The 23966-nt window shown below is 44.6% G+C and overlaps 1 protein-coding gene across 2 annotated transcripts in view; it reads left to right on the top strand.

Moving 5' to 3' along the window:
• Positions 1-1509: 1509 nt before the first annotated feature.
• Positions 1510-23966, top strand: part of FBXW4 (F-box and WD repeat domain containing 4) — a 59854-nt gene continuing 37397 nt past the window's right edge. The window contains exons 1-5 of one of the 2 annotated variants that reach the window (XM_059851827.1): positions 1510-1870; positions 12944-13039; positions 15737-15922; positions 17085-17217; positions 19706-19800. In XM_059851827.1, coding sequence (XP_059707810.1) covers positions 1620-1870; positions 12944-13039; positions 15737-15922; positions 17085-17217; positions 19706-19800 — 761 coding nt within the window. In that variant the 5' untranslated portion in view covers positions 1510-1619. The remainder of the gene's footprint in view (positions 1871-12943; positions 13040-15736; positions 15923-17084; positions 17218-19705; positions 19801-23966) is intronic. The other variant, XM_059851825.1, reaches the window with a different exon arrangement.

Genomic DNA, 23966 nt, shown 5'->3' on the forward strand with positions numbered 1-23966 from the left:
GTATGTCTTTACAATAAAAATTTCAGACAGAGAAGTCACTCAGCTTTTAATAATTTTAATGTTTCAGAAAATATTGTAGTCTGTTACAAAAAGGACCAAGTTTCATATCATCAGAAAGATATGAAATTGACATAAAATTGCATTCACACAAAGTTTCCATAATCTTAAGCAAAATTTGTTGTATTGCCTCCCTTTTAGCTGGCTAGTACTAGATGTGCTGTTATTTCACCTGAGCTCAAACTCAGGTTGAGAAATTTTTAATTACTTCAGACATCACTCCTTAAAAATGCTGATTAAAAAATTTGCTGCCTTCTGAAACTTCCTTGACTTCCAGGGTATACTAAAACTCAGTGTAAATGGACCAGAGAGCTCCTTATCCAGCAGTTTTGAACCTCTAAAATACGAGGCTTCCGGACCTGTTGATTTATTCATAGGAGTATTTAGGAGCTTCAGATTAGACAGACAAGATGACTTACTGGAATATGATGCAAGTACTGTCAAGTGGCCGGTATACTATGGTAACCTCATTATATGCTAAAATTTATTATCCTACTCCACCCGGCAAAATGAGATGTTGATTGTGGTGGTAAGTGATACCTGTTCAAAGCATTCTAGGCAGATGATGAACTTCTTATAATGTATCTATTTTTTTTTATTCTGAGGGAGAAATTTCCCCAGCATTTCAGGGTTCTGTAGAGTGGAAAGTACAGTAAGAAAGAATAACACAATACCAGACTCATATTTTCCTGCTCCACTGTCTGTGGAGAGCTACTTTGCCATTTTGGACCAGAATCCTGCGTTGTCAGTACTCCAGGCTCCTGTGGATGGCAACAATGACTCAGTTATTACCAACTGTTCTTTCGAGGTGGTGTGCTTGTGTATGTGTACACACACGTGTGAACTGTGAGCACTTTTCAGACCCCATCCACTCTGTGGAGCTCTGGGATGGGGAATGGACTGCAAGGAAGGGTACTGGTGAAAAGCCAGCCCTAAATCCATTGTAGCAAGGCCTGCTTTTATGTGGGGAAGACCCATTCTTTTATGTATCACAGGAATCTGGGAGTGTTGAAAACTGCTGTGCAGCACCAGATGACCCCTGCTGTCACTTCGTGGGTGACAGCTGCTCCTGACCCTGGTCAAGGATAATAAATAAGCATTAAATCACCTTGCTGTTCACCTTCCTTTGCAGGAGTGCACTACCTAGCTGGTGTTGCTCCAGGTGGTGAGGCAGATGTTCTGGTTACCTGGGATCGCCATTCCCCACCATTTAATTGTTCACGTTATTAATGAATACTCGGATCAGGTGACGTCGCTAAGCGCAGATCGGAAGATACAGACCCGTGAGCCGGTCGTGTCGTGGCGACGGGGTGTGGGGGAGGGCAAGTGGCACAGGGGGAGTCCCAGCGGCTCCCGTTAATGAATTAATCCGCTAACGAGGGTGGGCTCCGCGGCCCGTGCCCCTCCGGTCCCGGCAGCCGCCTCCTCCTCCGGAGGGGGCAGTGACAGGCAGCGGCTTCTGCCCCATGTGACTGGGGAGCGGCTGCCCCGTCCATGGCTTGGCCTCCCCCGGGCAGCAGCAGCTCCGGCTCCCGGGGAGGAGGGGCGGGAGCTGCTGCTCCATGGGGAGGAAGGGCAGCCCCCGATCCCCCCAGGCGGAGGGGGGATCCCGGGCTGCCTCCCCCCCGTCCCCGCTCTGGGCCTTACCTGAGGAGCTGCTGCTCCTCATCTGCTCCTACCTGGACGCGCAGGCCTTGGGCCGCCTGGCCCAGGTCTGCCGCCGCCTGCGCTTCCTCAGCAGCCGCGATGTCCTCTGGAGGCGCATAGCTCGCGGCTGCCTCAACTCCGGCTTCACCCAGCTCGGCACCGATCTGTAAGCGCGGCCTTCCCGGCGGAAGGGCGGGGGGCGGCGGCGGCGGCGGCCCGGAAAGGCCGGGGATGCCGCGGCCCAGCCGGTTGCCAGGGCCGCGCTGCACTTCTGGCGTGGCCGCCGCTGGGCCGCGAGGGGCGGGGGACGCGGGGCCATTCCCGAAGCGCGGTTGCGCCGCCCTTTCCCTGCGCCAGGAGGGGCGGCGAGGGCACAGGAAGGGCCTCCCTGGGAGGGAGCGGCCGATGGCGCACACCAGGGTGGCGGGGCCCAGCCCCGGCGCTGCCTGCAGGGGTTGGGGGAGGCGCCTCTTGTCCCCGCGAGGGAGCGGCGAGGGTGGCGGGGATTTAGCGGCATGTCTCACCGTCAGGCCCAGCGGGAGTGCTGGAGCGTGAGGCCCTCTCCACGTCTGGAGAGCTGTGTCCAGTTCTCGACTCCTCGATACAAGAGAGGGAGCTATGGGTGAGGGTCCAGCGGAGGCCACGAAGAATGATAAGGGGCCTTGGAACATCTTCCCTGTGGGGAGAGACTATGGGAGCCCGGCCTGTTCAATTTAGAGATGACTGAGAAGGATCTCATCAATGCATATAAGTGTCTCAAAGGCAGGTGTCAGCAACGGGATGAGTAGCAACGTCCATAAACTAAAATAAACAAAGTTTCACCTCCGCTTGAGGAAGAACGTTAAGCTGAGGGTGGCAAAGCACTGGAATGAGCTGCCGAGGGAGGGCATGGAGTGTCCCTCTGGAGGCATTCAAAACCTAGCTGGACTCATGTAACCTGCTCTAGGTCATCCTGCCTTGGCAGGGAGGCTGGACTGGATTTTATTCAGAGGTCTTTTCCAACCCTAATAATTCTGTGATTTTGTGATCTTCTCAGTCCCCAGACCGCTCCAAAGCCTCCACTGAGGCTTGGGGGCTTTGGGCTAGGGGGGGTTGAAGTGCAAGGAGGTGGTTGGAGCTGCTGTGTGCAGCTGGCATGGATCCTGTATACCCACACACCCTCCCCACTTCTGAGCTGTGGTTTCTGTCATGGTCTTGAAAACACCTCAGAGAAGAAGCTGCAAGGGAGCAAGGCCTGGTACAGCATCCTGGGAAAAGGTTGGAGAGTGGGCTTAGTGCATTCTTAGGTGAAAGAGCTTTTCTGGGCTCCCAGGAACACGTGTCTTAGGTTCTCACAGAGCAGCTTGCTGCTATAAATGGTGGTGGCTGGCACAGAGAAAGTGACTCCTAGACTTTTCATGGCTTCTGGGTTTTAAAGTTTTGTGAGTAGAAATTATTTGAGTTTTTTTCCCTGGAGTCTTTATTTTTCCCCCAGTTTAACAGCACAACACAGGTTAGGAATAGGGTCAAGCCCTCTCGGCCTTGCAGTGTGTATGACACCAGCATCTTCTTAGATGAAGTGCCTTTGGGGCTTGGGCCTTGGCAGTGGTTGGTGATGATCCTGAGTTGCCTTTCCTCTCTCAAATTTGGCTGTGTGCCATATGCCACTTGGAGGCAACTTCACAAAGTGGCCCTTCCTTCCTCATTTAGGATCCTAAGAGAAGTTTGTGTTCTTAGGATCTACAGATCTCTTCCTATGGCTTCTCTTCAGCTGCCAGCATGGATATTGTTTGTCATTCAGTGACTCAGTATTGTTTCCATAAACACTGTGCTGACATGACTCAAAAGAAGGGATGGCAAGTTTTGACCCTTGTTTTGTTGTCTGCTGTTGCTGTCTCATCAATGCATAGACTTTAGAGAAACAATTACAGCTTCTGCTGGCAAGAGCAGAACTTTGCTGGTGCTGAAAATCCTTGTGTTGGGTTTTCAGGCCAGCACTTCAACCTGCTCTGTGTTCACAGGTTGGAAGTTAAGCACAGTTCCCTTGAAAGTCAGGAGGAATAAGCACTATGGAATGGCTGTGCTTTGGACTCTTGTCTACTGTGATATATGATTTTGTCTCCTGAGGAAATGAAGTTCTGTATTTTTCATTAAGAATAAGGTGATACTCTGCTCTTTCAGTTGCAGGAGGGATCAGGTGTACAGCAGAGCAGGTGCAGTGTGTGTAAGGACCACCACTTCCCCCTGCAGAGGAATGCAGGTCTATAAACAGCTACAGAAGAGTTTTGCTAGGTCAGAGGGTTTGAGAGAAGGGAAGGCTGCTTGAGTTTTGAACTCACAGGGATTTCAGTGCTGTTAGATTTGCTATGAACTTTTTTTTTTTTTTTTAGTAATTCTAGGATGTACTTTTGTGCTGTGTCCTATTTTCAAGTTATCCTCAAACAACTCCAGTACTGAGAGCTGCTTTTAGCATTGGTCAGCACTTCCTTGGTCCTGGGGAGTTCAATCATAGGTAACACACTAACTTACATTGCCAGTGTTTGTGAAGAAACCTTGAGATATATCTGGAGGATGATTCCTTTAATTACTTTTAACTTCATTGAAGGCTCAAACAGTCCCCAGTTCCTTGAAATAGTGTACTGAATCCTATGGAGAATACCTGAAAAAAACAAACACTTGTTTTCACTTGGTGGAGATCCAGCATCTGAGGGCAGTTTCAGGAGTTTTACTCCAGCAGGGTAGAGTCTGGCAACAGATACAAGGCAAGGGCATACTGCAGAACCAGGAAGCCTGGATATCTGAATATCTGCAGAAGAGCCAGTATGGCTGCATGTGTTGAGTTGTACAGTTGTAAAATTTGTACTTAGCTGAAGAAGAGTTTAATAGTCTCTGTGGCAGCTCAAAGGTTTTAACTAGCCATGTCTCTTCTGTAGCACTTGCTCCTCGTGCATGTCTCCAAGATCAAGAGCAATCTCCCGGATTGCTGCTCTTGCAATTGAGGGAGTAAGATTTGCAGAGAGATACTGTATTTTATTTGAGTAATCAGTACAAGCTGGGGAGGGAGTTTAGGCAAGCTTCTGGGCACACCATCCTTCTTAATAGCAATTTTAAGCAGGAACCTGGTATATTGCTTGTTGAAGGTTAAATTTGAGCTGAGTGGATATTCAAGCTAAAGTATTACTGTGAAAATAGAATGGTGATGAAGATGTTGGATAGCTGAATCTTCTTGATAACTGTGCTTTCCTAGTGATATGGAATAACTCTTGAGTTTGTCAAACTTGGCTTTGACTCAGTTAGGAGCTGAAGCTTTTATTGCATGTTCTGGCTAATGTTGCAGGAGGTGAACACTAGTTTTTTCTTTTGAGAGGTTTTGGTGCAATACTGTGTGCAGTTGAGAAAGCAAAGGCTGGAACCATTTATGGTTAATATACTTAATGAAATAACATACATGGTTCTCACATTAGATCTTAAACTGATGGTCCCTGGGAGGCTGGCATAAGTTAAAAACTAGTCTAGGGAGTATTTACAGTTTAAGACAAAAATCCATCTCAGAATAGTTTGATCATTTCTGCTGTTAGTGGCTTTTGATAAGCCATCTGTTAGTGCTTTGTAAATAGCAATGAATTTGAGCCTAAAGGAGATAGCTGTGAAACTTAACTCCTGCCCCCACTTTCCCATTTTTAAAAAGGTGATTACCTTGAAAATGACACTCTTTAAAATGCGTTTTCCGTTGGGTATATCTTCAGATAATTGTCACAACAAGGATCCGAAGTAAGAAGCTTTATCTTGTATATGGAAAAACTGTTTGAACAGCCAGCTTGATTATAAAACTTCTTTCTGCCAAAATAGGGAAGAGGTAAGATTGATAAGAAACTGGTTGCAAACCCCTAGGTGTTAGCAGCATGGAGGAGAATAATAGTAGTATATATAAAACCAAATTTATTTAATTTTTAAAACTGTCATCCTGGCAACATACTTTTTAAAATTACCAGCTGTTGTTATCTCTGGACACATGCTTGTGCCTAAATGATAATAAATTAAGTTGCTAGTGGTGTCAAAGAAAGATGTGGATTAAAGCTCAGACACTAGGTGTTAACGCTGAAAGGCATATTCGCAATATTGACAATCTCTAATGTTTTCACTTTCTGGTAGATTCAGCCAAATGGGAGCCACAGATGTAAGCCAAGTTGTGTTTAAGGCATGGATTCAATTGTGCACTTGTAGGAGAAGAATGAAGTTTGCTTTGAGGGATGTATTGGTACACTTCTTTCCTTTGGCAGAGGGGAGGGAATCACTAGGTTCACATCCACCTGAGTCCCTCTATGTTAGGGATGGTAGGGGCTGACCTGGAAGAGTTCTTAAAGCACATTCTTAGTGTTAAAAATGTGCTGTTTCTTCGTTGAATCAGCAGTAACTAAATGTTCAATAGAATATTGTGTCACTATTATGGAAGTACAGAGTGGCTTTACATGAATGGGCTTCTTGGCATCTGAACTGTGAGTCTCTTCAGATCAGGTTGTCAGTTTTTCTGTATAAACAAGTTAATTTTATGTATAGACACGTACTGCTACAAGACCTTGTCATGAGGATGGTAAAAAGAGAGTCCTTATGCTAAGATTTTTGCTCTACTCAGTCATAGAAGCAGCTGAAGTAAAGGTTGAGCCACATCTTCATGGTGTAAAGTGAAAGGAGAATTTTTTTGTTTCAAAAATGAATGGCAGCATATCACAGAAAAGTTAAGGCTTAACAGCACTTTCTGCAGCTAAACTGTAGCTGAGTAATAACATAAAGCCTTTGGGGGTTTTGGTGATATAATGATATTACAGTTGTGTCCTGTAGTCTGTGTCTGTTTTGCCAGCTGTTGTGCAGCCCCAGCAAGAGCAGTCTCTGCCCTGATGAGCTTGCTGCCTAAATAGCCAGGGTAAACAGGGGCTGGAGGGGAAGGAGAGGCAGGGAGATGTCAACCAGGCTGCCCTCTGTGCAGCAGGTCAGTGTCAGAGCCAGGAATAGCAGAGGGTGCTTTAAGCCTTTGTCCAGGGCCTGCTTGCTGGACCACCTTGGACTGGAGAAATCAGAGAGGGAAAGAGCTCATTGTAAGGTGATTCTTTATTTAAGGCATGGAAGAAAGGAATAAAGTTGCAGCTGGGCTAAACTTATTTCCTCTTTGTTAGAAAGGAATTTTAGAGGGCAGGTTAGAAGTTGGAGCCTAAATAGCTTGACAATTTGCTCTCTGTAATGTATTAATAGACGTCAAAATATAGAAGTGTTCTGCTGCATGTTTTTTTCCCTGTCTCCTGTTCTGCCTTGCCCATTAGGATCATGGTATATTCTCCAGTTCAGAGAAGCAGATTCATTAATGGACAGATTTATCATCTATGAGTATTTAAGAGCTTGTGTAAGCATTTTGGTGAGCTAATAAAAGCTGTGTTTTCTCCAGATCTTGGAAAAATGTGTACACCTACAGGAGCAGGAAATGGCCAATCTGTGCAAGTCAAATCCAAATGCAAACTGCAGCAATCATAGGAGACCTCAGCCTTCACCACTGGAGGGGGAGGGAGTGTGAATGCTTGTAAAGCTGCTTCAGTTTCCTTCATCTTTTAAAACTTGTTTTAAAAACAAAGTTTCATTACTTTTAAGACAGAAATGAAGAAGGCAATGAACTGGAGCAGATGATGCAGAGGGGAATACTCTGGGGAGGATATTGCAGTAACAAAAAAATCTTGGATGAGGGAATGCAGCTCTTACTTTGTGCTGGAAAAGTCAGTGGTTTTTATAAACTGCTGTTACATTTATTCTTACTCTGCCTTAAACTGTTGGTGCTGAGGAGGACAGATCTGCCAGGACAGCTCCACAACCTTGAAACTACTGCTTTTTCTGGGAATGTGAAGTTGTTGGTAAGAGTTCTTTGAGGCCTGCCTACCCTTTCCTTAAGATCTTCACTAGTTCAAAGAGAAAGAAGAATTTTAGCAGTACAGGGCTTAAAATATGTGTGCTTTGTTTGTTGCTGTTACCTCCATTGGACTAGGTATGTGTTATTTCATTCTATCCAAGTACTTCCCTGACAATCTACTCTTTCAAATCAGAATACATTTCACACTTCTTCAGCAGCTTCAGGTTTTCTCATAATCTTTCCAGGGCAGTGCATTTTTTGAAGAAGCCCAGATTTTGTCTCCAAAAAGCCTACGAAACTCTCTGAGAAGTCCAAATCCTGACAGGAGTTTCTAGCAAAATATCCCATTGCAGTCACTTGTAAGGGAGAGGGCATCTGGTGGCAGAGTGGCCTGGCTCAGTCTTGGTGGTGGTGGTTTTTGGGAAGCCTTTGTGAAAGTGTGTGTCCGTGCTGTGTGCACAGAAATTTGTTTGCACCTCTGGGTATTACGACAGCCTCTGCCTTCTTCATGAGGTGACTTGTTCACAAGAGCTGTTTGGTGGAGCAGTTGACAGCCTGGTAAGGTCTGAGATGGCATAGACACACCAGAGGAAGCAAGGAACAGTGAGGAACAGTCGGCAGAGCTCTTTGCCGTCTCGGAGTTACTTGAACCCATGTCCCGTAGGGAGAGGGGAGCACAGGGGACAGGCTTAACATGGCAGTAAGCTAAATAAAGGTCATGTGCTAAAGGAATTCAGTTGGAATTTTTGTCCTGGAAGAGATATTTAGAAAGCCAGCCGACTTGTTGAGGACAGTAACAGGGGATTCTGACATAAATAGCTTTTCCCTCTTGTCTGGCTGTTGGTGGCCCATGACTTGTAGCTCACTGAGACCCTGCCACTCAACAGGTGTGTCCCGACTACACAAATAAGTGCAGTTGGCCATTTTGTTAGCCAGCCTTGCCACAGGGCCAAGGTTGATAGTGGGGCTTAGCCACTGTGACCTGTTTGTTCTCTCTATGACCCTTCCAGTCAGGCCTCAGGCAGGCTGGTGACAGCTTTTATGCAGACAGCAGATTTTGTCCACAGAAGAAATTCAGTCCCAGCAGGTCTCTGCAGACTTGCATTTCCAGATGAGCTCTTCAGTACTTAAGATGTAGCAAAACATGAAGGACTTTGGTGTGTTAGGATGCCCCATGCAGCTGGGAAAATACACAGCATGTTGGTGTTATCTTCTGTAACACGGCCTATGTTGTTGCAGGCACCACTGTTTTGGCACATGCTGAAATTGTAGACAGCCAGCAGAAATCTCCCTGGGATGTAGTACAGCACAGAAGCTCTTGCTGTTGCAGAAATACCATTTCTGGTGGAAAAGGACTTTGGATGGGGAGGGGATCATTGCAGGCAAGATCTGTTGGAGGTGAAGCTTTAGGAGGTAATATGCCCTGGCTGAGTGATTCTTTCATTGCTTTCTTTTGGGGCCGAGGCCAGCAACTGTCTTGGTACCTGAGGTCACCTGGGTCAGTGATGCTGTGTGGGGACAGTTCCAGTCTCTTACTTCAGCAGCTGGGAAGTGGGCTCCAGAAGGAATATTACATTTCTTTTGGTAACTCTGCCAAGAAAGAGAGGAAATTCATAATTTGAGCAAAATACTTTTAGCTTTTTTTTTTTTTTTTTGTAGAGTGGGGAGAAGTAGGAAGGGGGAAATGAAAAATCCTTAATAATGGGTTGCTTGGGATGATTTTTCTTCTGGAGCTCCCTCTCTGGCTGTAAGAAATGTTCACCTTCTCTTTCTTAGTATAACCAAGTCTTTGAAAAGGGAGCCTCCATCAGGAGCGCATGCAATTGGAAACATGCATTGGCTCAGGTCATGTATTGCACTATGATTTGGGATCCTGATAGAGTGCTTTTTGGTGGTAATTAGATCATAACAAAGACAGAGTTTTATGTTGTGAGTAATGTAACTTTATCAAATATTGATAATTGTGATGCCCTAGCAGAGGTCTAAGATGATGCACTGTAAAGGGCTTTAAGAATATTTTGCTTGATTTTCATTATGTTTTCATAATGTTCCTTCATCCTGTGTTTCCTGTCATCCTTCTAGGATGCTGGACTGTACCTCAGTTGCTTTCTGATGTAGGTCCTGCTAAAAATAGCAGTCCTTCCTCACTGAGTCAGCCTTCAGCAGTCTTGAAATTCACTGTTGGGTGCGTTCTCTGGGAACACAAATGCCAAGATCTAGATTTCACAGAGTAGTTAAGCATGTGCTGAATTTTAAGCATGTGGCTTAGTATTTTTCTGGATTGTATACTAAGAAAGATCAAGGTATTCATTGGCCAGTTCCCTCCCTAGCATTTTATATAGCATTTGGATTCATGTGGTGGTTTAGTCTCCTGAATCTTTGAATGTTCAACACAGTTGCTGAAGTGAGAGGTACCTGGTGAAGTCAGCCACTTGGTGCAGGTGTGTGATGTCTGTTGATTGCCTCCGTCATCATGGAAAAATTCCTAAAAGTTTGCAAGTATAGAAAGTGTGTTGATCATGGCTGAAACAAAATAGGCTCTTGTAGGGGAAAAAAGGAATTTTTTATCAAATTTTTAAGTTTACATGGTGATGACATTTTTAACTTTCTAAGATTTGAGAATTGTTCTCAGGCATTGCAGTGATACTCATCACATTTTTTGATGCATTCTGGGAGTTGCTCTCGAGGGATGCTGTTGAGGAAGCAAATCAGGTGATCAAATTGTATCTCAGCGGTTGATTCCATAGCTGGGCTTGATTTAACTTCTGGTCTGAGGGGTCAAATGTCTCTGACCAACACTGCACTTCAGCATTTGCTGCCCCATAATTGGCAAAAAGGAGGGATGTATCAGTCCAATTTCTACATCATCTTTCTCCATATGGTCCGTCCCTTTTCTTGCATCTATTTTGAATAAATAAAATGCCTGGGAGGCATTTTATTAATTCAAAAAAGAGGATACTTTTAAGACATGTGTAAATTAGCTTTATCCAGAGTTGCTATATGGAGGAGGAAAGCTGGATGAATAACATATTTATTAAGAGTAAAGCAAAAAAAGACAAAACACCACCGTGACCACCCCCTCCCAAATCCCATTAGACCTCCCCCATATAGTCTCCCCACCCAACCCTCATCCCCTCCAGACAGCAACTGTTGATATGTGGGAAAGAATGAGGTGTCTTTCAAAAGTGACTGCAATAGTGAACTGGGGCTCTGGGCTGAGCCAACATGTGACTCTTCAGAACTTCCATATTCAGCAGTAGGAGGGTCAAGGCCTGCTAGAAAAGGGACCAGCAGGGTAAGATGGAGGCTGCTTTTTTGACCTTGGAGTCACCTTTTTCAGAGCCTTGGAAATTACATCTAGTCTTTGTAGGGTTTATGCATTGAGCTCAGAATGTCTGGTTGGGCCAGCATGTGTTGGGAGGGGGATGTGGCACGAGTGTGTTTTCCATCACTGTGCAAGCTGGTGACTTGAAATCTGTATGTGGGGAGAACTTAACTGAGGGTTGAGTGTAGGGAGGAGAAATGTTTTGGAGTAATGAATGGAATTGCATGTAGGCGGAGAGCCTGAGCTCTGTCTGGGAGAGTAATAAGCAATGATGAGAGTGGATCTAACCTGACTTTTCAGTACTGTGCATTCCTCGTCTCAGACACTATCTGGCCTCATGAGCTCTTGCAAGTGCTCCCTTTAAAAAAGGAATTCCTCTTCTTGGAGTCTAGTCTAACTCTATTTTGGTTTTGTTTGTTTGTTTTTAAATGGCTATGAAAAATAAAGAGCCTGTAGCTTTCTAAATTCAGTTTTAATTGGTGTGGCTCTACTGATCATAAACGTAAAGTTGCAAAGCTTTCTAGAGGATGAAAAGCTTTTCTGTGTGTGGTTTCTGTTTTTGTTTAAAATGGGTCACATGCCCAGGAATGCAGTCAAATTATAATGGTGACTAAGTGCCGGAAAGCATAGAAAAGAGGAGGGAAGGGTGAGCAGAAAAAAAGGAGCCTGAGGCTATGGAAGGAAGGCTGGGAAAATAAGAATCTGGCCAGACCCCAGGGCCAAGTTAGAGATTCCTACACCCATTAACACAGGAGATGTTTATTTACAGGGAGCTAATCTTTGTTTTAAAAATGACAGAGTACCCAAAAATGCTCCTTTTGGGAAGTGGACTGGAGGGGCTATAGGCATGGGAGGAAGAAACTGATTCTGATGAGGCACTAGCTCCCATTTCTCAAGGATCTTCCCTTCTCCCTATGAATCTGAGTGTGTTGGCTGTTGAGAAATGCATGAATGTGGAATAAACTCCTGTAGTCTAGTAAGTGTAACCCCTAGTTACAAAGGATAATTTCTAGAGTTTCTTCTTGTTTGTAGTTTTCTGATATTTTCTATCTAAGTAGCTCCGGTAAGGATATTGAATAATTAAATTTATGAGATGAGAAAGATGAGAGCTAAAGTTGCCTTTCCCAGTGTCTTTAATCAACTCTGGTTCATGAAAACAAAACAGGTGTTGAACAGCTGCTTGAACTGGGTATATTCATGAAGACTCTAAGGAGACCTTGGTCCCAGGTCTCTGTGGTACCTACTTGTTGTCACATCATGAAGAGTATTGATCTTGGTTTGTCTCATCTCATTCCAGTAAGTTTGATTTGTAGCCCAGGAATAGTCTCTCTTATAGTAGTTTCGTCTGACTGCAAAGAGAGAATTTTCCAGTGATATGCTGGAATTCTCTATCCTTTGGTGAGCTGCTGCGGAAGATAGTTTTTCTTGGGGTGTGTGTGCATTGAATTGTTTATACACATGAATGTATTTTATCTTTAGTTTGAACACATCTTGATTTCTGATTATTGTATCTAGTTATGGGATTGTCAGACAAGTGAGACACTGGAACAGTTTCTTTACTAGTCCTTCTGGATAGACACTCTTTGGCTTCTCGTTTCAGTGTTCTCCTGACTAGTGTTTCCTCCATCTGTTCTTGTGTGGTTTTGTCCTTGTCTTAAATGGCTCTTGTCAGTCTCTATTAAAAGGGTGATATCCTATATCTCTGGTTCTTCTAGTGGTTTCTTTCTGTGTCATCTTGTTTGGATTACATTTTGACTGAACCTGTGCTGCATTCAGTATACTTGGTCAAGTCTTGATCATAATTCAGGTTTGTGATCATCAGAGGTGGCTTTCTTTGCTGGTAACCCCTCACTGTTGTCAGTGTTCCTTTCTTGTCAGCTCTCATGAATGTCCTCACTGTAGTGTGGCACTGGCACCATCAGTGTGTGTCAGTTCACTGTTGTGGAACCAGGGTGAGAGCTTACCTGTGGCCATCTTGAATGCACTTGTTGTCCAGAGGCATCAGTCCTTGGTTGCTAATCTGATCTCTCCTCCTCTGTCTGCAGAGCTGCTGGCATTCCGGTGAAGGAGAGGGTGAAGGTATCTCAGAACTGGAGGCATGGACGCTGCCGGAGGGAGACAGTCCTGAAATGGAAATGCAAGCAAGTGGCTTCTTCCTCTTCTTCTTTGTTATGTGACAGCTGCTGTGGGTCCTTGGGTTTGTGCCTGTGGCCTGAAATGAGATGTTTCCTGCTCTTTTTGCTCCACGGAGTCTTACAAGTGATTGTTGCTGGCTTTTTTTGGTTGTTCCTGGTTAGCTGTGTGTGGGGTAACCTGAGTTGCTGCCTTGCCCTAGGGATTAATGCTGAGTGTCAGGAGTTCCTTTCTTAGCAATTTGAATTTGTCTTTGTTCTGATCTCTACAGTTTTAGTCACATTTAGCAACCTTTACTACAAACTGTTGCATTCATGTCTGCTGCTGCATACCATGAGCAATCTTTTGTCCTGCTCTCACAATGAGCCCACCTTGATTCCAGATGTGGACTTAGGTGTTCCCTCAGAATGCTTTGTTTGTCTCCTGTGGTTTATCCCGGATCCTGATTTGGATGTATAAATCTAAAATGCTAATTGCCATTCATCTGCATTTTGCTCCTTCATTCTCATGCTTCTCTCCTTCACTTAAAAAAAAAAAAAAGTATATTTGACATTAATGATAGGAGCTTGTCGTTAAATTCTTGTTCGCAAAGGTGTACTTGGCTTTCAAAACAAAGCGTAAGATAGGTCTCTTGTCTGAGCTGCACATCGAAATTTTCAGCCTTCACATCATCAGACTGAAGGAAAAATGAGACTCTGGTTTGTTAGCTGCTGAAGAACAGGGACCTTCTACCGAGCTTTCATGCGTTTTTGTGCTGTGTAGATTGAAGTGGTGGATAATGTGCCACTTCTTGCCTAGAGTCCTGGGAACAGCTGTAATGAGCAGAGTGGGTTTTGGTGCAGGTTGTATACCTGCCTTTGAAGTGCTTGCAACCATCTGTGAAGACAGGCTCTGTGGATATTAGAGATCATTACTAAACCAGCTTCCCAAGTGAAAAGGCACTGATTTAATGAGGCCACCATCCAAATGGCATCTCCTAATTTTAATTTATTCGGCTTCAGATTTTTTACTTCTCCTTATGAAAAAGCCATAGAAAAAGGTAAAAAGCTAAACTTCTGCAAAAGGAGAGCTGCAGAAACTGGCTGTAGTCTAGGTAAGCTGGATATTCACTTGCTTTTAGAGGGCTGCGTAGGAGTGGAGGAAGGAAGGGGAAATCAAAGCCTGCCTGAACCCAAAGCTCCTGCTCTAAAGATGCCTCTTACTTTTTCCATGTATATGATCAAGTCCCAGATGAATATTATAAACTCAAGTACTTTGTCCATGTGATTAAAGGCCTGTTACTGGAGATGAATACAGGCAAGCTGGAACCTTCTGTCTAATGAGCAGTCTTGTCCTCTTGCTTGTATCTAGTTGTTCATTGTGATGTTACAAGGTATGGCTGTGTGTAATGACTCTGATGACACAGAAAATCATGACCTCTGAGGATAAATGATCTAAAAAAAAGAGGGAGACAGTTTTTTATGAGAAGCCCCACTGCTTTCAAAGCCATTTGTTCCTGAATAGTTTGAAAACTGAAAGGCTGCTCTGTAGAAGGGCTCTGGATTTGCTCGGTGTTTCTGTGGACATTGGTGCAGTTGGCAATGACTGCAGAGCAGAGACAATTTCACACATCCATGCCCCATAGGACATGAGTCCCATGTCTTTGTATCTGGCCTCACTATATCCAGAGATCTTATTTGCTGATTCTCTGTTGGCTACACAAAAGCAAAATCTAGAGAAAAGCTCTCACCGCCTAAGTGTGTATTGTAGCCTATTTTCTTCTATATTTTGGTTTTGTTTCAAGAATAAATAAACTTCTTGAGATGGCAGACTTGATTCAGATATTTCATGAGTGTCTTGTCCTCTTCTTGATCTCCCAGAAGGTAAAGCATTTTTTCCATATGTAACATCTTCAGAATACTTTGGAATAGTTTTTTTGGCTCCACTGCTCATGGCCTGGAACCTGTCCATTCCATACAAACCTGCCACTGTCTCTCATAAAGCAATGGGCAGAAAGGGCATATGGGCTCTTCTAAAAGATGGGCAAGAGAAACCCCCTCAGCAGGGGAATAGGTGTGAATGTAGAACAATACGTCCTCTGTATGATGAGCATAAAGTTCTTGGGTAGCCTCAGAGTGCAGGAGGCAGGTGACTTTCTGTCTGTAGGAAGATCTGTGGTATTTTGGTGACATGCACCCCTGCTTAGAGATGTGTGGAGCAGTGGCAGCTTTGTGGTCTCTGCTGGGCACCAGCAAATGGTGTTCAGGATCGAGAGTGACTGTTTGCACCAACAGCCTCACTTTGAATGCTCTCTTAGAAATGCTCAACATAGCTCACCAACACCTAGTCTAGTTTCTTAAAAAGTACAGAGCTCATGTGGAGGTTTGGGGGCCCTTAAGTATTTCTTATCTATGTTCACTAGACTTTTGGCCATCTTCTCTTTTGGAGATTCCATGCTTCCTTTTCCTCAGCTCCGGATTAGAAAAATGCAGGGAGTGTAATCTGCTTTTTGTGTTGCTGGAGAAGCTTCACTTATAGCTTTGCTGCTGTATTAAGCCCTGCTTTTTCATGTCACCTGCCACTCCAACTTCACTTTTCTTGAGCAGGAATTTGTTTATGTTGATATGTTTGCATATGGAATTTTTTTTCTTTTTCTGTGTGAGGTTGTTTTGTTTTGTTTTCTTCTCCCCACTCCTGCATGCTCCCAATCTGCTGTCTGTTTGCAGTTTGATGCCCTGGATGGAGCTGGATGGCGAATATCTCTACCTGTCTCAAGCGGAGAACATCCAGGCCTACCAGCTCTGTGCAGAGGGGACAGGTTTGCAGCATCACCCTCAAGCCATCTTCTCTGGCCACCAGGAGGACGTGTGTCGCTTTGTTCTTGTCAACTCACACATTGTCAGTGGAGGGGGGTAAGTTGGGTGAATGAAGGAGCCCAAGGGTTTTGCCACTAAGGTTGGAAAGATTCTGTGTAACTCCAGCCCAGAGCAGAGGAGCCAGTTTTGCTACACAGCGTCCTCATGCTTGGCTGTGGTCAGCTGCTGCTGCTGCTTCCTCTCTTACAATTTTGGTTTTGGCTTGAAAAAGCTTCTCCTGCAGCAGTGAAGAGCTGAGTCTCATACTGTTGACCTTAAAAGGTGTCCTTTGCTCTGTAAACTTCTGTTGATGTCCACAGGATTGTTGAATCGGGAATGACTGATCAGGCAAGCCTGACTGCTGTACAGATTTCATTTCTTTCCCTGTTAGAGCCAGGGTAGCTAGACTGTTCTCATAATCAGTACTGCTGGTTAGCTGGGACTGCAGTAGTGCAGGAAGTTTTCTAGAAACAAGTGTGTGTTTATTAGACCCACTGATATAAAAGTGGAGAGGGAAAAAACTGCCAAGCCTTCCAGCACACACACACTTCTCCAATTCATTTTGCATTTGACTGGACTTTTACAGTTACAGCAAGTGACAGGACTTTCATTAATAGCTAAAACTATAAAAATATACACAGCAGTTGAGCACAGAATTGGGGGAGACAAGCATGGCTGTCTGCCCTGGGTGGGACTTTATCCTGTGAACTGTAGACCAAAATTCAGATGAAAATGAAGGCTTGCATTTAAAATTCTAGTAACTGTGTTGGTTGAAAAAGGTCTAAATATCTGGGTAGTTAATTCAAAGCACCCTGCATGGCTGCTCTGAAATGAATGAAAAGCTGAGGCTTGGACATGGGTGAGAATGTCCTCTCACTTGTTCCCTTACTCTAGCCATTCAGCACACAGACAGGATTCTGGCAAGCTCAAAGCGGTAGGAGGAGGAATGGCTGCTTTGCAATACTTTCTGCAGCTTAACACAAAGTGAAGAGTGGAAAGATAGCCAGGAAAATTTTCATGTGCATCAGATTAGGCTTTAACTGGCCAGATGTGGAATTGCAAGAGAACAGGTGATGTGTGAAGAGTGGAGGGTTAATAATGCTGCATGAATTTCAGCCCGTCAGAGACCAGTCTTGGTCTTTTTGTAGCACTCCAAAGCATTAGTAAAAGGTGCATGTCCAAGAGGTACAAATTCCCTGCCTGTGGATTTGTTTTTCAGAGATGGAAGTATTGTCCTTCACAAGCTCCATGGCTCCTACAGCGTCAAGTTCTCTGCACATGAGCAGGAGGTGAACTGTGTGGACTTTCAAGGTGGCCTCATTGTCAGCGGCTCCCGGGACCGAACAGCAAAGGTGAGCAGGGAGTGTTTCAGCAGCTGCAGGTGCTGCTGTAGAGGTGACTTCAGAGGTCTTGTGCCATGAATATTTAAGTGTCAGCAGAGCTGTTGTGAGCCCTGTACTCCTTGCAAGAGGAATGCTGACTGTCTTGGCTCATGTCTCTGAAAAGATGCTTGCTCTGCCAGGCTTGTTAGAAAGAGATTTGGCAGTAATTTACAGCATCAGCTGCTGGCTTAAACTTGGAAATGCAGAAGACAGCAGCTGATGTTTTGCTTCTTTCCCTGTACATCCATCTGCACTGTAGTGGAGATGCATGCCAGTTAATGTGAAATTTGATGTATGGATCCCAAACCCATCCTTGTTTTGTGATTTAACATTGCAATGTGGTTTAACATACTCTCTGTTTTATATGCAGTCTCTGTAAAGGATAGGATGATGTCTTTTCCAAATCTGTGGTTATTTACTAATTTTGTGGTTTATTTATTTGTGTGGGGGTTTTCTTGTTTGGCTTTTTTTTCCCAGCAGTTCTTGGTTTGCAAACCAGGAATGAAGTTAGACTATGAGTATTGTTAGCTCCCATTTTTCTCTTCTAGCTGTCATCACTGGGTCCTGTCACATAATTTTTGGCTATTTCTTTTTGGGGCAGGACCTTATTGATTTTTGTCCTTCTGGATCTGGTTGGCAATGCTTTGTTCCTGTGTGGACCTGGAGAGTTGTTCATCTGAGCTGTAATCAGCTCTGTTTGATCAGTTTAGGAAGCTCTACACAGATGTTTCACCCTTATCCTGCTAGCATGATGCAGTACCTGTAGTGTCTTCACAACCACTTGTTTCATTGTTGGAAGTGGTTGCTGTGTGTTGAAGGTTATATGTGGGCTTTTACTCTGGGTAGGCTGATAGACGCTCTTGGTCCCTGGTTTATATCAGAGCATTCATGGAGTAAGAGGAAAACCAGCTAATTGCTGTTTTACAAGAGGGGAAGCTGAAGCAAGGAAAGACTTAAATGTCTCTTTCAAGGTTTTGTAGGAAGTGTGGGAAGCAGCATGACCCGACTTATTTTTGTTGGTCCCTCTGTACAGATGTACTCCTGTGTAAAATCACTTCCAAGTAAAGCAAGCAGTGTTCCAATGCAAAAGGCAATTTTTGGATTGCTGTTTGCCTCCTGGGAGCAAGACCTTGATGCTGCTTTGTCTCACACTTCAGCAGTGCTGCTTCTCTCTGGTCTGTGGACCCTCTTTTCTGGGAGAGTGCCTTCTTGCTACTTCTCTGACAGCTGGAGGACAGACATCCTCGACCTTGAGAACAAATTCCTGAAGGCCAGAGGGGAATTTCAAGCTGTTTTTCTTAGAGCTAGTGTAAGATCTTGCCCACACAGTGCTCCTCACAGCATATACTCTGGGGATGTTCACCTCTTATTTTTTATCGTCTCTTTTGTAGGCTGTCTTGTTTGCGTGAATGAGACTCTTGGAGGGTGGAAGGGAATCCCTACCAACCTTTTAAAGGGGCTCTAAGTGTCTAAGCTATTGAGGGCTCTGCTGAGTGTTGATTAGGACTAAGCCTTGAAGAGCTGTTAATGTACATTCCTGTGTGATAGGCAGCAGATAGTGTGCTCTGAGCAATATTTTTAACCTGTAGGAGATAGGGATGCCTTAAAGGAGTTAAGCTTTTCTGCTGCTTTTGCTGACACTAGGTGCTAAATTCCCCGCTGACAAGAATAGCCTGCAATCCTGGGCATTATCAACAAACAAACAAATAGGGCACTCCGCGCTTTGAAGTCTTGAAGCAAAACACTGGGGGTTGGTTACAGACAACTGGGGGGCTTGAGTCCTGTAGGCCAAGAATGATGGCAAGGTGGAGAAAATGAGGGCCACTAGCAGAGGCCCCAGAAAGAATTTTGGGGCCTTTATTAGGACCCAGAAACAAAGGGGTGAAGTGGTGGAAGGAGATGTGCGTGTTTGCACTGTTGAGGGAGGGAAGCAATTCTCTCATACTGTCAGTGAGCAAGGGCAGCCAGTTTGAAAGCAGCCTGGAGTACACTTGAAAAACTTGGTCTTAAGAGGGGGTCTTATAAAAGAAGATTATTTTACAGGCTGGTGAATGATTAACTTTATAGTTAATATTAATGGAAAATTTTCGGGGATGCTACTAAGTCTTCCCACACTGTTCAAGAGAACAGATTTGAACAAATCCTAGTTTGTCATCTATTTAACTACAGAAGATGAGGAGTTTGTGTTAAGTGCTGCCTTAGAGAGCAAGTGGTGATGGGAGTGCTCTCTCTGTTACCATGGGGTGGAAGGTCATACTTTAAGCTGACTTCAAGTGCTTGATTCTGTCAGCAATTGAAGGCTCTGCTCCCCCAAAATAAGTAATTGGAATTCAGGGAGAGGGTCTGTGGGAAGGTAAGCATGGAAGTTCGGGCAGCTCTTCCAGCACAACATTAGCAGCATGCATCCTACCTTCTGCAGTTTTGGGTGATGTGGCATAACATGCATCTCTCTCTTTAGGTTTGGTCCCTGTCCGCGGGCAGAGTTGGTCAGTGTCTACATACAGTGCAGACAGAGGATCGAGTGTGGTCCATTGCTATCAGCCCATTATTAAGGTAACAGATCTCTTTATTCCCAATTTTCATCAGAGAGAAGTAAAGGAGTTGGATAGGCTGTGTGTCCACAAATCTTTGTAAGGCACCAATGTGACTGTTCAGGGACTTAATTTGTGTGGAGGCTGATCAGGTGCTTGTGCTTGCAGCAGGAGCTCAGGGGAGAGCATGTGGTCCTTATTTCCTATACCAGCAGAGTGATCCCCTTATAAAGGGGCCATGAAGGTGGCCCTGGGTTCCTCTTAGTGCCACAGGTGGGATCTGTTTATTCTTTTTTGAGGAAGGAATGCTGACTTGCTAAGTAGAAACAGTGAGCTGGATCCTCTTGAGATTTTCTGTGCTGAAAAGATGCCAACTTGTATTCTCATTCTCTGTCAGAAGAGATGCTGAGCAAAAAGGTCCCTGCTTGAGAGCTGCATGCAGTGGTTAGAACTCAGGTGTTTTTGAACATGTTGAACTGGCAAAGATGAAGTGGAGTTCAGGGGTGTGGTTTTCCAGCCTCTGTTGCCTGTAGCTCTGTGCTTCTAGTGCCGGCATAATGCTACAAGTACAGCTTCAGCATGGGAGGCAAGGGCAATACATACACCGGTATCTTCCAGGGTGGTCTTTGAAGTGCTCCTGTTATTGAGGAAGTGAAAATCTGAGAAACTCTCACTGTTAAAATCTTGCACCAACCAGCAGTGATCTGTCTCTTTGGTTCCCTGTTAAACTGGCCTGGAGGGAAGAGAGGGTCTTCTTCAGCATACCTCAGGGAAGAGGGGAAGAAGAGCTGCTGTTGCTGCTCATGTGATTTCTGCAACTGCTGAATTTTAGGCTTGTGCAAAACCAAGATACTGTCCACAACTGTGGTCCTTGTTAAATTTCCAAGTTTGTTTTGCAGGCAGCAGAAACTTAGTGGTATGGAGCTAATGGTTTTATCAGGGAAATGACACTCTAGGCTTGCTATGGTTTTGCTGTTGCCTTGTTCCTTTGCTCTGAGTGTTTGAGACAATTAGTGTTTTTGAAGAATAGCCGTGTGTGTTAGTGCCACTGCAAGATGTGAGATAGAAGGTCTTTTCTGTTTTCTGTGCTGCAAGGGTCCCTTTTCTGGCAGACAGGCTCTGGCTCAGGCACTGAGGCTGGTTAGAGGCCAGTGGCATTCTGCTTCCTACTCCTAAGTGGTGACCTACTGCCGTGGCCTCTTGTCAGGATGGTGTTCCTCTCCGTGGTGTGCATGCTTGTGCACACTCTCTGTCACAATATTTACCCTCAGTCTCCCCACCCCTCCCCGTCCTCCCTGCAGGGTGATAAATTGGAGGTGGTGGAACAGCTAACCCATGAACAAGTGGGCTTAAATTGTGCACTCTCATTTTTTATGAGACTGTGGACTGTACCAGCCTCTCCCACTAGCTCAGCCTACTGCACCCTCCCCTTACCCCTCCATATTTTAGGGAGGGGGGTGTGGAGAATTAGAGCCAATTAGCCACGTCATTAATTCTTCAATTTGACGGCTGATATAGCAGGGCCTGAAACACGCTGCTGACCTCGTATAATGGGAACCCTGCTCCTTAACATATTGACGATGGGAGAAGTTAATTAAAATTCCACAGAGAGAAGGTGTCGGCTAACCTATAAACCTGTCGCTTCTCAGAACAAATCGCACCCATCCTAGAAGAGAGAGAGGATCAGAGCAGGAGGGCATGTGGTGGGGGTTGGCCCGGGCAAGGGGCAGGGGAGATGAATTTTTCACTAATAGGTTTTATTACTTGCTGTCTAATGAGCATGAGTATCAAAAAGATAATATCTGGTTTCTAGGAAAGTCTGCTTTGGGGAGCTCTGTGGTTTCTGTTTTATTTGCAAGAGCCCATTTTTCATCCATATGCATTCCTTATGCATTTATGTCTAAAGCTTTTCCTCTCTTGCAGTCCCCATCCTTCTAGCCAGAGCTTGGACACATATGTTCCCCACTGAGGCTGAACATGGCCTATAACCTCCACTTCCTTCTAAACATTTAGCATGACCTTCTGATTCTCCCTTCTCAATTGTGCTGATGTAAACTGAGATCTCCTCCATAAGGACAGGTAATTCTGCTGTATAACTGCTGGAGAATCAGGCTCCAACCACCTAAGTATTTTGGCCCATTGATGCTAAGAAATGGCAGCTGTCTCTACTATGGACACACAGAGCTCAAAGCGGTTCTGTGCAGGGTGGGGAGAGCTCCAACTCTAGCCATTCAAAATTGCTTTGGAGAAGTTGTAGTTTCCTGACCTGGAAGTTTGCCAGGACTTAGACTCTCTAGAGTAGTCAGGGTGGTATTCTTACTGAACTTCAGCTGTTAATGTTGTGAAACTTTTCATCTTTTCAGTGATATCTTCCTCTGTGTGAAGCTTCTTACAAAGTATCCCATATGCTCCTGACCCACCTCTGGCTTTTTGCTGTGCCTGCTGTAGTCCTGCACTGCTGGACTGCTACTCTAGAGGACAGTGCCTGTACACTCAGGCTAAACATTCGAGACTTGTGCTCTTAGAGCACAGCTCCTCTGGTTTCAGTCATTTTCCCTTAGGTATTCTGCTTTGATTTGTCCATAGTTTCCTTGTGTCACAACAGAGATCATCCTATAGATGTGCGGAGCTGGAGGAGGAGGCTTCCTTGTTCTTAGTGTAGTGGTGCTATTCTGGATGTTTCTGAGTCTGCAAACAGAATGATTCCTATAAGGGAGATTAAGTAGGGGAAAAGGTATAAAAAGGGTACCAAGAATATTGGATCATACCTTCATACTGTGCAGGGGAAAACTGTGCTTAGTCCTTTACATAACTTTTTCAGCCATGGAATTGTCTTGACATCCATGTGTGTTGGTGGAGCTTCATTGCTTTGGGGATCCCTAACAGTGCTCTGCAGGGTAATGGGGATGGGAGGGCATTGTGTTCATTCTGGGTTTTCAGCAAGTCTGCAAAGTTTTGCTGATCAGTGTGCTTTGAAGAGCAGGTCACACATTGCAAGTCTCATAAGTGACTAGAGGAGACTCTGAGAGAGTTCTTAAAGTAGGACACTTAAAATAAGGGTACCTCAGCTTCTTTCAGCCACTGGTTTAATTGATCTCCGAAGCTGTCCTTCTCCATGGCTTAGTAAAATGCTGTACTTACTCTGCTGTGTACCCTAAACTACGTTTCTTAGCTGCTCATAATCCTCTTCCCCCCACGAGTTCATTTGCCTTTTGAATTCTGCATCACGGAGATGTTAAACTTTCATTTGCTGGTGCTTACTGCAGTGATTTATGTGTGCTCAGGGACCAGGGCAAGCCTAAGTGCAGTGGACCAATTCAAATGTGCAAAGTGAGGCAAACTCGGGACTTTTTGGTAGAGAAGTGGAACCTTCAGTCTTTGTGGTTCCTTGAGGTGGCAGTAGCCAGGGAAGAGATGGGAGCAGTGTACAATGTAAACTGGAGGGGAAAGAAAAAAGTGCACCTTCATGTTAGGTTCATTATTAATCTTGGATTCAGATTTTTTTTTGCGTTGATTTTAAAAAACTACTCAGATCTAAGCTGACTTCTCCTGCCAGGTCTGGCCACTGGCATTTGCTATTTTCATTTTTAAATATTTAAATATTTATCATGAGATGCTGTACTCAAAGTGTGTCAGATTTTAAAAGAAGCAAAGAGAAGATGGAGGCACACAAATGGTTTCCAATATGCGACTGTAGATGAGGAGCAGGATGCCAGGTTTCAGTTGTAAATAGAAAACCCTTGGTATACTTTGGGGCAATCATAAACTGCCCTACTGTGACAGAAACATGCTTTGGGTGTGTAAGCCCAAGAGACAGTCTCTTCTGTTTCTGTCATTAGTCTGCTGCAGTAGTGACCTCTCCTTGTGGATATTGCCTTGCTGAAGTGCAGGTTAACTGCAGAGAGAAGGAAAGTTTGTACAGAAGACTAGCTGTCTGCATTGGATGCTTAATTTAAAGGAAAATATGCACTTACCTGAACAGCTAAATTTAAAAAGCAAGGCTGACTCTTCTGTTTATGCAGTGTTTTAGTTGAGTCCCAACTCCTGTATTTGAACATGCTGATTTTAACCTAATTGCCTCTCCCATGGATTATTATGAGGAAGTAATATCTGAGGAGATCTCTGCTTCTGTGGGCAACCTCAGGCAAATTCTAAAATGTGCTCTAAACTCATTGGGTAAAGAAAGGA

Source organism: Haemorhous mexicanus, chromosome 7, assembly GCF_027477595.1.
Source record: "Haemorhous mexicanus isolate bHaeMex1 chromosome 7, bHaeMex1.pri, whole genome shotgun sequence".
Classification (NCBI taxonomy): domain Eukaryota; kingdom Metazoa; phylum Chordata; class Aves; order Passeriformes; family Fringillidae; genus Haemorhous; species Haemorhous mexicanus.